Source organism: Peromyscus maniculatus, chromosome 12, assembly GCF_049852395.1.
Source record: "Peromyscus maniculatus bairdii isolate BWxNUB_F1_BW_parent chromosome 12, HU_Pman_BW_mat_3.1, whole genome shotgun sequence".
NCBI classification, from domain to species: Eukaryota; Metazoa; Chordata; class Mammalia; order Rodentia; family Cricetidae; genus Peromyscus; species Peromyscus maniculatus.
In genome coordinates this window covers 39,688,049-39,704,025 of record NC_134863.1, presented here as the reverse complement: position 1 = coordinate 39,704,025, position 15,977 = coordinate 39,688,049, and the positions used below count along the sequence as shown (strand labels likewise).

Here is a 15,977-nt window from a genome sequence, read left to right as displayed (position 1 = left end):
CTTTCACTCTGGCTTTAGCAAGAGTAAAGTTAATTCTAAAAATGCCTGTTCTTTGTATGTGTGGAAATAAGTCCAGTTTTCCTTTGTATTTTCATTTGAAAGCATCATATCTTGTTACTAAATTAGATTATGGTTTTTTTTTTTTTTTTTTTTTTGGTTTTTCGAGACAGGGTTTCTCTGTGTAGCTTTGCGCCTTTCCTGGAACTCACTTGGTAGCCCAGGCTGGCCTCGAACTCACAGAGATCCGCCTGGCTCTGCCTCCCGAGTGCTGGGATTAAAGGCGTGCGCCACCACCGCCCGGCTAGATTATGGTTTTAATCAGTTTCAGGATTACAGATAGAAAAATAGAATTATATAGTTATAGATAATTATAAAATGACTAATTCATGAACCAAAGGAAAGATAAATATCTTCTTTTTGTATTATAAGAACAGGTAGCAATGGAGGATTAAAAAGGGAAATACTGATTAAAATAACATATCTTTTACTTGCTTTACTTTTCTATTTAATCTTTATTTTTTCTCAGAGTTTTATGAAAGTGAAACATTTAAATATTACAAAGATAAGAAAACAAAAACAAGAGTTATTAAAATAGTTTTGTAGAAAGAAATCCTTTAGTCTTGAATGAAATTTGAGATAAAAAAGTCCTCAGTATGTAAATGAATTTTCACATAGTGAACTCTTTCATAAACGTAGTTAACTTTCACTGGTAAACACATTAAATACCGCTTTTGGACATAATTAATTAGCCGATTTCATTTGGGTTTCAAATAAATACAAATGACATTTTTAGATTCAAGACTACAGACTTGAGTCTATATGCTGACTGTCGCATGGATAGGATTTTCTGTCTCATCTTTGAAGGCACATCCTCAAAGCAGTAGGAAAAGCCCAGCTTTCTCTATTCTTGATCTCTTCCAGGAAGGAACTTACAGATTTCTTACAACAGCTGAAGGATTCTCATGGGAAGTCCGTGTCTCGACTTACATTTGATGAAATTGCTTACAAGATTTCTCAAATGATTGAGCCCAAGAAACCTGAGGTAAAACAAACAAATAAAAACAACAATAAACTTTAATTCTCTATTCTGTTTCTGTAATAGTGCCATAACATACATAGAGTCGAGAATCAATAACTTAATCATAGGACATCATTGATTAATAGTAAGTAATTCTACAAATTCAATATGACAAATGACATGGGAAGTCTTTTAGATGAGACTAGAGTAAAACTGCTCCTTTTTTAATTTTCTAAAGGCTGCTTTGAACAATTCTGAATGCAAGTTTTGCATTCTAATTTTCTGCAAAGGTTTGTTTTATTTAAACTAATGTTTTACATAACTAACAAATAATGCCAACATTTTATTTCAAGATTTATCATGAATATTGTTTATCCTTTTGGTAGTTTTTGCTACAGTCTATTTTATTCAATTCTGTCAGTTGATACTGTTTTAGGATAATTTTTTAAAATAAATATTATTTTTAGAGTGAAGGAAAATCTGCACCAGATGGTAATAGTGCATCACCCAGCCACACTTCATCACAGCCTAATGCTCCCCAGACCCCCAAATCATCACAAGATTCTACCACAGGGGAAGGAGACAAAGATTTGGTAAGACAGAAGTTGTTAACTATAAACACATTTAGATCTGAGAGGAAAAAAATAGCCTAAATTTTATCAGACCTATTTTTCTCTAGGATAATGAAGAGGAAGAAGAGGAGCCCTGTGTGATCTGTCATGAGAATGTGTCTCCAGAAAACCTTTCAGTTTTGCCTTGTGCTCACAAATTACACTCTCAGGTAAACGTTTAAGCTTGTCCTGTTAACATTTTACCATTAATCAGCTAAGCAAGCTTACTGCCTTACTTAAAAGGTACATCAGCATCCAATGCCATTTCACAGTCCCACTGGGCATAACTACACTTTCTTCTCTGGGTACCATACAGAAATGTTTACGTCTTTCCCTGTATAAAGTCATGGTTATAGTACGGTTTTCAGGAGGACAGCCTGGAGATTTAAATGGTATCAGTACACAGTTCCCTTGAACAGAACTAGGAGAAATGTGAATTGACAGCAGTTGAGTTACAGGACTAACAACAAAGAATTGTCACTTTACCCCGACTCGCTGTAAACTCTACAGTGTCTATTGTCCATGTGTAATAATGGCCTCCTCAGTTAAAGAAGAAGACTTGTCTTAGTAATCTCTCTAACCTCTTGTGTTTCTGTTTGAAGATTCCGAGGCTTTTGTATTAATGATAGATAAATGTGAGCCTGGCATAGCTTTTGCGTTCTTGGTATCTACATGGATTAACTCCTGGTGCTGCTGCTGTGTATAACTGTTACTGATACACAATGTATGATCCAAATCCTCTGGGGGGAAATGTGATTTAACAAAAGAAAGATTATGTTAGACAAGAAGTGTTTTTCTCGGAGAAGTGAACAATTGCCTGATTTTTTCAAACCATGTTTCAAAGATGCAATATGTAGTACCTGATACAAAATTATGTGTGTTGTCTGCTTTGCTCTGAAGAGGTTTGTAAAATGGCTAATCCCAAAAGGTCTCCAAGATGACACTTAGCCACCCAATTTTCCCATTTTGAAATCTTAATATGTGATGATTTTAAAATAAGAATGTTTGTCAAAGCTTATTTGCCATTGCCCAGTGAACGAGAAGTAAATAATTCATTCAGTTTGCTGTAATTTTAGTTATGAAGCCTCAGATAGAGTCCCTATACTTAATCCTGTTATCACATTTGGTTCTCCATTATTCAAACATCAGAAATATGTTTTGAGTCAATACTTAGCAAAACATAACAAATACTTCATGGTTCGAGGTTACTATCATTTTCACTGTAGAAAACAATCTGAAGAGAGTTTTCATCCAGGGAGTTTCAGCTTTAGAGCCCCATAAAGGTATTGGTAACTTTCGTATGCCTAGTTGTTATTTAATTATAAGTGAAAAGAATTTATAAACAAAATCAAGTAAAGAGAGAATGTAGCAAGCTTCTCCAATATCCTTGTAAGGAAGAACTACTCGTCATTTTTTAAAATAGGGTGAGGCCAAATTTTGAGTAGACTTGTTTAAAGATACTCTGCAGTTGCCAGCTTATATTGCTTAGCAAACCAGAGAGGGTACCATGGTTGTAACAGATTGCTTGGCTTGCAGACCCGCCAGAAGACATGTTGATTAGGAACTATGCTGTATAGAGTAGTGGCTGCCTCTGCTAGGCTAAATTTGAAAAAAATCATTTTGCTCCTTAGTGCATTAGACCATGGTTGATGCAACAGAGGACATGCCCCACCTGCAGACTCCATATTTTGCTACCAGAAGAATTCCCTGGCCACCCCATCAGGCAGTTACCCAAGATCTGATACAAGGCAGGTAGCTATACCTAAGATGAGTTTTAGACATTGGAATTTAGTTTGGCCTTTAATGAGCTAATTGTTTGAACAGTATTATGTAGTAGTATGCCCTTTGGTGTCAGGCAAATAGACCAGCTAATCACACCAGGGCTGAGCCAGGATCAAGGCAGAGCTAAAGCACGTGTCAATTCAATGGAAGGGACTTAAAGAAGGTGGGATTTGATAGTTGCATCTTATTGCTCTTCATAACATTTTCCATGTGTAAACACAAGACCTATAAAGATAACAGTGTATTTCTTAGAATGTCCTTCTTTTTTCTTCTTACTCTCTTTACTTTCTCTCAAGTATGGTACATTTTAATTTCCTGAAATAAATTTAGGAGAAAAGGTAGGAAAATTCTATAGATTTTAGTTTTCTTTTTAACTTTGAAATTTTGGTGTTAAAATGTAACTATTAGAGGTTATAAATTTTATCTTAGCTTTTCTATCTTCTGAAATAGCTACGCTTGATGAGATCATGGACTCCTTAACACTGGTGACCATACAGTGGTTTATAATAGCCTGTGACAAATGATTGTTTCAGACATTGCAGAACCAGTGTGTTAAATTGTTGGTGCCATGAAATCTCCACAATGATTATACTATAGAAACTACAACTAAGATTTGTATTTCCCTCAAGAGCTAGTTCTTAAAATCACACCGCAAGATACCTATGTTCCCAATAGTTAGCACCATAAATATGAAATGAAGTTAGAATTCGAAATCAAGGTTAGTAAAGGAGGCAGATATACAAAGGAAGTCATTTGCTGAGATGACTAATTGAGATCTTACAGTACTTTGTAAACATATTCCTTGGCTCTTAATTGTTTGCATTTGGGGGAATTTCTTTTCCTGATTTAAAGCTGTCTGCTGTCATGTAATTGTTCTGGGGAAGAGTGGAAGCTATTTATATGTACTTGCTGCTGCTTGTGACATAGTTGATACTCACTAGACCATTTGCCTGCCTAAAGCTTGTCACTGAGAGAGTTCCAATTCTTAGACAACAGAGCCTATTTTAAAAATAGTATAAATGCTGTAAGTGGTGTACACGCCTGTACTTTCAAACTTAAAGTAAATCCATAGTTACCTTGGGAGACATGTATCCTTGGTTCATATTCACAATCTCAATTTCATTAATTTTGGGAAGAAAAGTTGCTTTGACTCAGCAACTATTTTCTTGTGTATATTTCAGTGTAAATGTATTTTGCAGTTACTGTGAATCTATTTAATAATTCTGTGCCTGCAATTGTATGCTAAACTTCTTTTTCTATCTTGAAAATAAACTGAAAAATGTGAAGAAACATATTTTTTAAATGTCAACATTTGAATGGGTGAGATGATCCAGCAGGTGAAGGTGCTTTTGCCAAGCCTGATGACCCGAGTTCTGTTCCTGGGACGCGCATGGTGACAGAAAGAACTGCCAGTCCTGCAAATGGTCCTCTGACCTCCACATGCGCAGTGTGGCCTGTGTGTACACACAGAGACAGAACATTCAGATGCACGAAAGAGGGAGGGAGGGAGGAAAAGTCTTCTTAAGTACGTCGTTCGTTTCTGTATCAAAGAACATTGTGGTAGATTTGCAGAATCTAGAACTTATGGGACATCTCTGTCATCATCGTATCACAGTTATGTAGCGGATTACCTTGTAAGACAGTTCGTGCTTACAATTTGTTTCTTAGTTCATGTTTATAATTGTAATTTCATTTTTATGTGGAAAATAAAAGTATTTCTGAATTGAATGATTATTTTTCTATGTGTTTTTTTAAATGTATCCAAAAATACTTTCTCTATTTCAGATGTCTTTCTGTTGAGTTGTACTTGAATTTTTATTCTGTTTTGAGGAAATAATGTGAAAATATCTAAGTTGTTAGTCATCTCATCTTGTGAAATGCCAAGGATGTCTTGGAGTCTTAGAGTCCAAAGCAGAAGCTTTGAGAGTCAGTGCTTTTCTAATCTGTCTGTTTTGTAGGTGTTTCTTGTCCAAAGTCATGTGGCTGGGTAGGAGGTAAGCCTCCGGATACTGATGGCTCCTGATGTCCTACCACATGGCTCCTTTTCTGGTTCATGTGCTAGAGCATAGTATAGTAGTGGCAAGTGTTTGTTGAACGGCCTGATGCCCTGGGATCCCCATGGTGAAAGGAAAGAACTACTAATCCTGCAAATTGTCCTCTGACCTCCACATCCACAGTGTGGCCTGTGTGTGCACTAGTCATTCTTGACTTCAAGTAAGGAGCCAGAACACTTAACAAAATCACTGCTCTGTAGGGAGAATGTAGAAGTAAAGTTCCCCACAAAGTCATGTCTACGTCTCCAGATGCTGCAGATAATGGAACTATAAAATTGGTGATACACCAATTGTTTTTGCTGCCATGCTTTCTTCTGAGGAATGATTTTACCATGTTCAGAAAACCAACTAATCAGAAAGTTCCTAGCATGGCATTATTTGTATCAAAAATATTTGGGGGGCTCAGTGAGTAAGAGTGCTTTGTGCCCAAGCATGCGGACCTGAGTTCAAATCCTGACACCCTCATATAAAAAATCTGGGCATGCCTTTACATACTCTAACCTGGGAGCGTGCTGGCCAGATAGCCTACTAGTGAGAGATTCTATCTCAAGGGAATTAAGGTAGTGAAAACATGAGACCTAGAGCCTTCTGGCCTCTGCACGTGTGCACAGGCGTGCACACCTCTGTATGCACACACCATTTTTAAAAATAATAAAATATTTGAAAGCATCCAGTAATGTACTACAACTCCTCCTGGAGGATATGCCTTGTGATGTGTGCCTTTCTGTTTATTTTTCATGTGTGTGACATTTCACAGCGTTTATAGGATACCTTCAGATATCTTTTGTACTTTGATCTACTAATGACAAGTATATGTTACTATGATTTCTCTACAGATGATGAATCTGAAGACTCAGATAAGGGCAAAACAGTGTATTCAAAGTGACAGTTAGAAACGCTATAAAGTAGCATTCTGGGGCTGTAATACAGATCTTCTGTCCCCTAGCTGGTGTTCCTGCTAGTGTTGACATCTGCATCCATTTTTGGGTTTATTTCATACATGACAAAAGTAGCACTTACTACTGCTTAAATAATTTTCTTCAAATTAAACAAGGTAAGCACAGTAAGCCAGCTGTTTTCTGCTAGGACTATAGTGTTGAGTATATAAAATCCAAGGCACAGTAATGACATTACAGGGTGGAAAGGGTTGACTTCTTTCCCCCTGTGGTTTGTGTAGGGTGGTTCCAGTTCATGCACATTATCTTCACTACTCCTTTTTTTCATTCTTTAATCTTCCCCAGCTTAAAAAAGTGAATCTAGCTCTGTGGTTCAAGAATACAGGTTTGGTTTTAAATTAGTCAAGAATGCCCTACATTTGTAAGATATTTCTAAATAAGTATTAACCTTTCAGATCAGGATTCTATAATTGGAGTAGCTTAGTACTGCTTTTGGTTTATAGCCAAATTAAAAACATTACATGAACATGATTTTCTTGAGTAGGTAGTCTTCAGTTACTAGCTATGTAGACTAGAAGGTCCTAGTCCACAGGTCCTAGACAGCCATCATGGTAATGTATTTATGTGAAGGCATATTCCAAGCAGCCATCTGGGAATCTGTCTCGGCAGTGAACATTTAGGTGTTCTAGTGTAGATTAAATTTTGGAAGCTAAAAGGTGTAATAGAGTTTGATTTTCTTGGGTAAGTCTAGGTTTGAATTTTTATTTTATGTATATGTGTGTACACATGTGCACCATCTGAGTGCCTCTGGGTGTCAGAGAAGGGTGTCAGATCCTGTGGAACTGGATTTACAGGTGATGTGGGTACAGTGAATGGAACCTGGGTCTTCTGCAAAAACAATAAGTATTTGTTTGGGAAATTCAAAGGTATGGCACCTGCATTGCTTTATTTCTGGTGAGGATGCTAGATGGTGGCATGTCCTGGGAGAGGGGAAGAGATAAACAGGAAGGGTAGGAAAGGAAGGATGAAGGAGAGAAACTGGAGGGGAAGAGGAACATGGAGAAAGAAAGAGGAGAGAGGATCTTATAATCTGCTTTGGGATCCTATCATCCAAAAGACCTTCATCTGTTGATGAGCTCCAACACTTGATACCATAGCCCTAGCACTGACGTCAGAGAATATAATAGGACTCACTTCTTTCTGTGGAAGCCTCTTCTTTCACTTACAGATTCCCATCGTTATGCTATGGAGACTCCAGCAGAGGCTTCAAGTTTAAAGGCTTAATGAAATTCTAAGCTAGTGGGTCTCAAGCCTGGCTACACATTTGTTGTTTGTAGATGGCAAAGTCTCCAACAGGCTCCTTTGTTGAAAACTCAGTGCATAATTGGTGGCTGTAATTAGGAAGGTGGTAGTAGTGTTTGGGGGCTAGCTAGAGGAAGTCATTGTGGGCGTGTCCTAGGGACCAATATTTTTATGGACACTTTCAGTCTCCTATCTACTAGGAAGTTAATAACATCTGCCACATGTTCCCACTGCATCATGGACTCAGGGCATGGAGAGAAGGACTGTAGACTGGAACATCTAAACCTAACCATGAGGGCCAAATTAAAGAATTCCTTCCTTTTATCAAGTATTTTGTCATAGTGACAAAGGTCCCACTAACACATTGGAGTCACAAGAGGAGATTAGAGCAAACATTCCAACAACAAAAGTCCCCTTTGCTTGGGTTCTGTTTAATTAATGTTACAGCTGAGGCATTAAGGTATGTCAGAGATCCCAAAGAGATGCTAATACAGAGCCAAGCCCATGAGATAAACTCCTAATGTTGCTGGAACTATATCAAATCACTGGGCATCTTGTTAAAATTTGGACTCTGATTCAGTACTTAGGTGAGAGCTAAGATTCTGAATTTCTAATGAGCTCCTAATGGTAATGCTGTTGGTTCTAGGATGATACTTTTAGTAGAAAAACTAAACCATGGGGAACATCAGCATTGCCCAAGATTCTTTGTAAAGCTAAAGATTCCCAGGTCCCACCTATGAGATGGATTTCCCCAACTCCTGTACTCCTTCAGTAGGCCCGCCAGATGAATGGTATCAACACTTAAAACCAGATCTCTAGCCTGATGTTTTACATGTGAGGACACCGTATTCAATAGGCTGTGTGACATCTATCTTTTTATGGCTTTTCCCTGGGAAAGTTCATTAGCTGGTGAAGCATTTCCAACAGGAACATTTGCTGGTATGTAGTCTCCTTTGCAGATTGGGGACTGCAATCTACATTTTGAGTCAACTGTGACGATTCCATTAACACACAGCTCAGAACCTAGTATGGAGCAGCCTGTTTGATGAATGGGGTCCCAGGTTCTTCTTGAAGCACTATCACATCGTTTATCAGTTTTATGTCAAATGAACTGATAGTTTTATGGCCTTTTCTTTCCATTCGATAGGCCCCTTGTCGTGAGTTCTTTGTAATATGGCTAGAGGGCATTTTTTGGTGGTGATGACACAGTGATTTATAAAACCCACATTATGCATCAGCCACATATATGTAAATCAGAAACATTTCTTTCTGGGAGAAATTGTCTTTGCTATTCTCTGATAAATAGGTGCATATTCAATATGCAGGCATTCATCATGACAGATTTGAATTCTCATTTCTGTATACCATATGACCAAGCAATTAGCATCATATCAGGGGAAAGTACTCTACAGCAGGATCCTTCCAAATGTAAGACTGCAGCATTCAATTTTAGAGCCCCCATGACTCTCATGCTGAAGCATAGTAGCTGGAGATAACTCAGCATCAACCTAATTGATGGAGGGCAGAGAGATGCTTAAAGGGAGCATTACAGACAATGAAGAAACGGGAGTACCTTTTCACCTCTGTGTTCCAGAATTGCTATATAACTTACTATTACCTGTCTTATTTAGACCTCCAAACATTCTGAAAGGTGGAAATTGCTGTCTAACAAAGAAATGAGCCTCAAGGGAACTTACCCAAGAGCTGAACCTAACTAGGTCAGTCTAACACTAAAACCCATGATCTCTGCTATACTACTGCATCACAAAACACCTTCAGGTCAGTATTTGAATTATTCTCTGGATAGCAGCTTTGCAGAGACAAGACTACAATGCTTAGCACTTGCACATGCCATCTGCATCCTGGGCCCAGCCTTGAATCTGTAGAGGTGGTATCAGAAGTATTCCTGCCGAGTGCAGTAGCTTAGCTCTTTAATGACAGCTGCTTGGGAGACTGAGACAAGAAGACCACATCCTCAAGGTCTGCCTGAGCTACAGACTGAGTTGAAGGACAGCCAGGGCAACTTAGACTCTGTCTCAAAGTAAAACTTGGAAGGTTGAGGATATAGCTCAGTTGTAAATGTTTTCCTAGCATGCACAAGGTCCTGGATTTAACCTTTAATACCATCCAGGAACAATGAGGATACTAAAATACCTAGAAAGGTTGGAAAGAAACATTCAAGGAAAACTCATTGAGTGGTTGAAAGGAAATGTTCGTTCTTAGCTTTTTGTTTGTTTGTTTGTTTGTTTTTGTTTTTGTTTTTGTTTTTCAAGACAGGGTTTCTCTGTGTAGCTTGGCACCTTTCCTGGAACTCAGTCTGTAGCTCAGCCCTGGAACTCACAGATTTCCACCTGGCTCTGCCTCCTGAGTGCTGGGATTAAAGGTGTGCTCCACCACCACCGCCCGACTCATTCTTAGCTTCTTGAATGAAATAAAATTATGTAAATTTTAATACTCCTCTACAGTCATTGGCAACATGAAAATGTGAGTCTGATAGCATTATTATTATGTCCTAAATATTTGTTCTTTATAAGGATGGACAAACTTTTAAACATTGGATATTTGCAAATTACTTTTAAAAAAATACCATGTTGCCCTCATAACACTTCACTCAAGTTAGGTGTTATTTGATCCATTCTTGGAAAGGAAACTGAGGCTCAAAAACTGGGAACCAACCCTCAGAAAAGGTCACAGCAAGTAATGGCAAGACAAGCTTCCTTACTGTAAACCTATTGTTCTCAGTGCTCAGGAAAACGGTTTTTAAAAACTACTTTTATGTTCCCCAAAGTCTCTATATCAAAACAAGAAAACATTTACCCCAATAATTTCAGTCATAAACCTCATTTTCAAAAATACATACTGTTTTTTTACTCAAATATTTGATTGAAGCCTTCTTATATAATATGTGATCCTGAATTGTATCCTGAATTGGTTATTGCCAATCTGTACATTTCATTCTGTCTTAACCCCAATCAATAGAAAAGCAACGGTGTACATTTGGTATACAGGAAAACAGTTGGAGTCTAACTTCCAGTTTTAGTTAAAATATATGTAAGCAGGATGATTCACAAAACAAAATAGAAACCAAGGGAAGAGATTATAGATGTGGATTCTCCTAGCAGATGAGGGAAGAAACAAAGAAGTGTCACTTAGAAGACTGCTTTCAAAATGGATTCTGAAACTTCTATTCTGTGAAGAATATTTGGTAGCTTCTTTCCTGCAGCAGGCAGCTGGGCATGAATGAAAGTGTCTCCAACCAGGTTAGTGCCTGAAAGGAAAGAGTTCAAACCGTAAGAAGAGGAGAGAGAGCAACAGGAAGCAGCAGTTACCCATAGCAGACAAGAAAGAGGAGAACACAAGAAAGAGGAGAACATTTGGAGTGGGGGGGTCGTTGTAGTTTAGCATGAGAGGGATTGTGTAGTCTCTAGGTGGTGATAGCCACACTTCAGAGGTGCTTGGAATAATCAGACCACCTTGGTGACCAGAAATAACTGGGTCATTTGGGAATATGGAGAAGTTGTGTGAAACCAAGTTTTCATGCCTCATTCTATCTACCATGCTCAGCCAAAGATGCAAAATATGTTAAATTTAAGCATTACATGGATATTCTAATTTGGCCCATACAGCATATTTATAAAGTGAAATAATTATCCCCATTTTACAGAAGAAAAAATTAGTTTACAGAGGAAAAGAGACTTTTCTCAGTATTGGTTGAAGAACTGGAGTTAGAATGCAGACACTGATGAAGCTATAAAGCTGCAGCCAGATTAAAAAAAATTTTATTTGTATCATATAAATAATTTTAATTCAGGGTAGTAGACTAGAAAGCACCTCTTGGTTGACAAAGGCTCTGAAGCAAGCCTTTCTGTACACAGCTAAGTGAGAGGATCTATAAACCTGATATTGTAGATACGACATATGGCAGACAGGTAAGGAACTCTCACATATGAGCAGATAATATTTTTAAAGTACATAAGTGTACAGTAATAGTCACAACTCATTACCAGATAAAATCTTAGAAAACTTCCCCAACTCCTGGTCAAAGCTTAATCTCCAGGCATTTCCCTATAAAACTCTACCTGCTCCCTTTCACACTCATCTGACCTCTTGTTAGTTACTTTTCTTGTTGCTATTACAAATACTAAACAAAGCAGGTTAAGAATTGAAGGGTTTATTTTGGCTGAAAGGTTGAGGGACACATTCTGTCACAGCAAGGAAGACATGGAAGTAGAAATGTGGGGTGACTGGTAACATTCCATCCACAGTCAGGAAGCACAAAGAGAGCAATGGGCTCAGCTCACCTTTTTATTCAGTCTGGGATCCCAGCCCATAGAATAGTGCTGCCCTTATTCAGAATGGGTCTTCTTTTCTCAATAAAACCTTCCTGGAAATACCATTATAATAGACAACCTAGAAAGGTATTTTATACTGATTCTAAACCCAGCCTAGTTAACAATGAAGATTAATTACATCAAAGAGTTGTAATTACTGTATGAAGGTTCAATTTTTGTGTGCACATAAAAAAGCAATAGTTACCCTCTAAATTAGGATGAGTTCCTGAATGCAGTTTTACACATGCTTTTCATTTTCTTTTTATTAATTAGCTCTTATTATTAGCATGTTTTAATATGTAGAAAGATCAGCATGACACTTCTGGGCTCTATAAAAAAAAAGGACTGAGACTTTGAGATGTGAAGGATAAATGATGATTAACACATTGTAGTGGTCATCCAATCTTGGTGAGCTCTTAAGAAGCACAGACTCGAATGGTGGGGCAGGTTAGGAGAAGGCTAGAAAGGCTTCAGGAGAAGGGGGCCTAACTAGGGGGAAGGAAGAGAGGAGAATCGTGGAGACACTGTGTTCTTTCAAAACTATCAAGGCTGGGAAAATATAAACTGGGGACTGGATTGGGGAATGTGTTTGTATGTGTGTATATAGTGCCACCTACTTCCAGTTCTCTGCTTCCTGATGTGATCGCTCCATTTCTCATTCCTGCCTCTTGTTGCCATGCCTCCCCACTATATGAACTCTTGTCCTTCTGGAACCATAAGCTAAAATAACTTTCTTAAGTTATTTTGGGCCATAGTGTTTTATCACAGCAAAAGAAAATGCAGAAATACAGGAAGGAAGGCAGAAACGGAGGGAGGGGAAAAAAAAGAAACACCAACCCTTTTTCATAATCTTCAGTAGGTACAAGGTAATTTACTTTTTTTTTTTTAGGTCATTGAATGATGTCAAATCAAGGCCAGGTGATGGTATCTTATAACTTACTGGCCTTGTAAACATCATTGGTATCAGCTTGTCATCAAAGATCATTTCTGTATCTGGTTCACATGTGGGACAGCTTATTAGCATTTTTTAATATTTAATTTTTGTTTGTTTATTTGGTTGGTTGGTTGGTTGGTTGGTTGGTTTTGAGACAGACTGGAGTTCACTATGAAGCTCAGGCTGGCCTTGAACCTGTATTTCGTATCTCAACCTCCTGAGCCTCTATGCCTGGTTTCTTAGCATTCCTAATTAAAATTCTAAGATTACTTTCAATATGTACATGCCAATAAGTTTCAAATGTCATGCTATTTCTAACATTTTGAGTAGATACTGTTTAATCTTCATATTGACTATAGAGGACATTTTTTGTGGTGATTCTAAACAAAAGGAAAAATGAAGAAAAACAGGTGTAATTAGTTGTAATTTCTTTTCAGTTGCTTACCTTGTAACCCCATTTCTCAAAACTGAAACAAAACTAAATCTAAAGAGGGAAAGTTTCTCATTTCCTGTAAAACAAGTTAGAGGGCACATTTAACTTTTAGACAACTAATAGAAACACCTAAAGTATTTCAAATATATTTAAATTTGAAACTTGAACATTTTGAAAAATGTAAGAGAAACAGAACCTCTAATAATGGGGCATAAGCCTAGTGTTCAGTCGTCTCTTGAGACCTGGGCCATGGCTATGTAAACATTATGTTTTTAATTTTATTTAACTAATTTATTAAAGTATCTAGGTTCATATTTACACTGTCTTAATTCTAAAGAAGAAATCTTGTATATGTTTTTGTGATATTTGTTTGTTTAAAGAAAATTAGTAGTGTAAGTATCCTTTTCAAAAATCTTAAAATTGTGTGGTCAAAATTCTACAGTCTAGAAAAAGTAGAATCAGTTCTACTGCCAGTGGCAGTATGTGAAATTTCTCATCTCTTCACATGTACATATGTAACTAGAGTTTTCCTGCCTTGCCCACAGTCAGGACAAATCTTTGTCACCCGTCAGTCCCACAGCCGCTCAGACCCAACCAAGTAAACACAGAGACTTATATTGCTCACAAACTGTATGGCCATGGCAGGCTTCTTACTAACTGTTCTTGTAGCTTAAATTAATCCATTTCCATAAATCTATACCTTGCCACGTGGCAGCTGGCAGTGACTCCTTCTGCCTTCCTGTTCTTTCTTTTCTCCTCTCTGTTAGTCCCGCCTATACTTCCTGCCTGGCCACCGGCCAATCAGTGTTTTATTTATTGACCAGTCAGAGCATTTGACATATAGACCATCCCACAGCATACATATTAACAGTAGATCATACTCTCCTTTTCAAAAACATTTTATGTATTATTTGATGATTTTATATATGTATATAATGATCATTTTCATCCCCTATTCCCCTCACTTATATCCTCCAACTCCCTAAACCTTTTTTCTTCTTAACACATCCTGATTCCTACTAGCATGTAATGGGTTATAGGCTAGCAGAACATTCCTTTGTGTTTATAATTGCTACCTTACAAAGGCAAGTCCTCACTGACTAGCCATCTTGGCATGATACGACTTTTTACTACAAACAGAAGTGGTTATGCTACCTCAGACCCTGCTTATGGATACTCTTTTCCCTTACTTTTCATTCTCAGGGACCAAAAAAATTGTTCTCAATCTTTAACTCTCGGGTCAACTCTGTTTTCATATGGAAGGCCCCACTCCTCAAGCAGGCATGTCACTCCATATCATATAGAGGAGGATAGCCCCATTTGGATTTCCCCTGCAGGCTACCCACCCAGACTCTTTCTCTGGATAGAAGATACAGCCATGATTGTATATCTCATCACCCAAAGCAAGGCCCATGAGACCACCAGTATAGCAAAAGGTATATAACCCCATACCATATGAGGAGAGGGAGTTATATCAAGATTTCTGCCATGGATGTCTACCCTTTTAGAGATCAGGTTCAGGTGCATGTCTCAGCATTCCAACTCATCTTTGGTTCATGAACATATCCTTGCTCATGCATCAAATGAATTGTAATTTTTTTTCTCAAAAGGAAAAACACGAATGACTATTCATCCTTAGGGAGAACTGATATTGGATCAACAAAACTAATCTACCCAAGTCCGGCTTGGTGAGTCAGTAAGTTACTGGACTTCTTTATAGGCATCTAGGTGAGGGGTTACTTACAGGAGAAGGGATGAATAAAAAGCAACTGACCTTCCGAGCACAGGTGATTTTAGAGAGCAGAGGACCTTGTGCATGGAGATAAGCACTGGGGAAGTCGGAAAAGTTAAAACACATAGCTTATCTCTTCAAAAGAATGAGGTGCATAGCTGCTTCACAATCTGGTGCTACTTTGCTGTCTGATCAGAGAGGCTCTGCCCTTATCTCCCAGAATTTATGGCTTTATTTACTCAAGACTTTCCCCCCTAAATCTTGAGCATTACTTTTAGACCATAAGACCCACCCCTATGAGTGAGATCACTTGTGTTTTACAGCAGCCTAAGTAACTTCTATGTTATCTTAGGGCCAGGCCATTCCCAAAACCCACAGGCGTTACGTTTACCTCAGTCAAACTCCCTACACCCTAAATTTTGGCCACTATCTCTGAGTCAATAGGACCCATTCTTGTAAAAGAAGCCAGATGTACTTTGTAAAGAATCACAATGTAAACATGTCTTAAACTGTTGTGTACTTAGGACTGAGTTAATTTTTATCTGACTACTTTTTTCAAAATTGTGCTGTGCTTAAATATGGCTAAAGTGAAATGATCTGGCCAGACTCTAGAAGTCTTGGTCTATCACTGGTTACAAGAAAATTGGGCTGAGCTGAGTTTCATTCTTGTCACTTCGTGGATCATTTTTTCCCTGCCTGCCATAAAGTCTTCAGGGACTCACCATAGCTGGTGTCCAATGGGGGGCCTGGAGCTCTCTGTACAACTTGCAAGCAGCTAAACAGGTAGGAGGCTCTCCTCTAGGCAGCTCAGCTGGTCAGTCTCCTTCCTCGGCAATTGGTTAGCTGCTCCTATAACACTAGGTAGGGGCATTTGGGAAACACTT

At 38.1% G+C, this 15,977-nt stretch overlaps 1 protein-coding gene across 4 annotated transcripts in view; it reads left to right on the top strand.

The window, feature by feature from the left end:
- Window positions 1-15,977, top strand: part of Dzip3 (DAZ interacting zinc finger protein 3) — an 88,269-nt gene that overhangs the window by 71,709 nt on the left and 583 nt on the right. Inside the window, exons 29-32 of one of the 4 annotated variants that reach the window (XM_076548939.1) lie at window positions 922-1,042; window positions 1,486-1,611; window positions 1,698-1,799; window positions 14,972-15,049. In XM_076548939.1, coding sequence (XP_076405054.1) covers window positions 922-1,042; window positions 1,486-1,611; window positions 1,698-1,799; window positions 14,972-14,986 — 364 coding nt within the window. In that variant the 3' untranslated portion in view covers window positions 14,987-15,049. Of the gene's footprint in view, window positions 1-921; window positions 1,043-1,485; window positions 1,612-1,681; window positions 1,817-6,301; window positions 6,440-14,971; window positions 15,050-15,977 lie in introns of those variants that run through there. The other 3 variants (XM_076548938.1, XM_042259401.2, XM_076548940.1) reach the window with 3 other exon arrangements.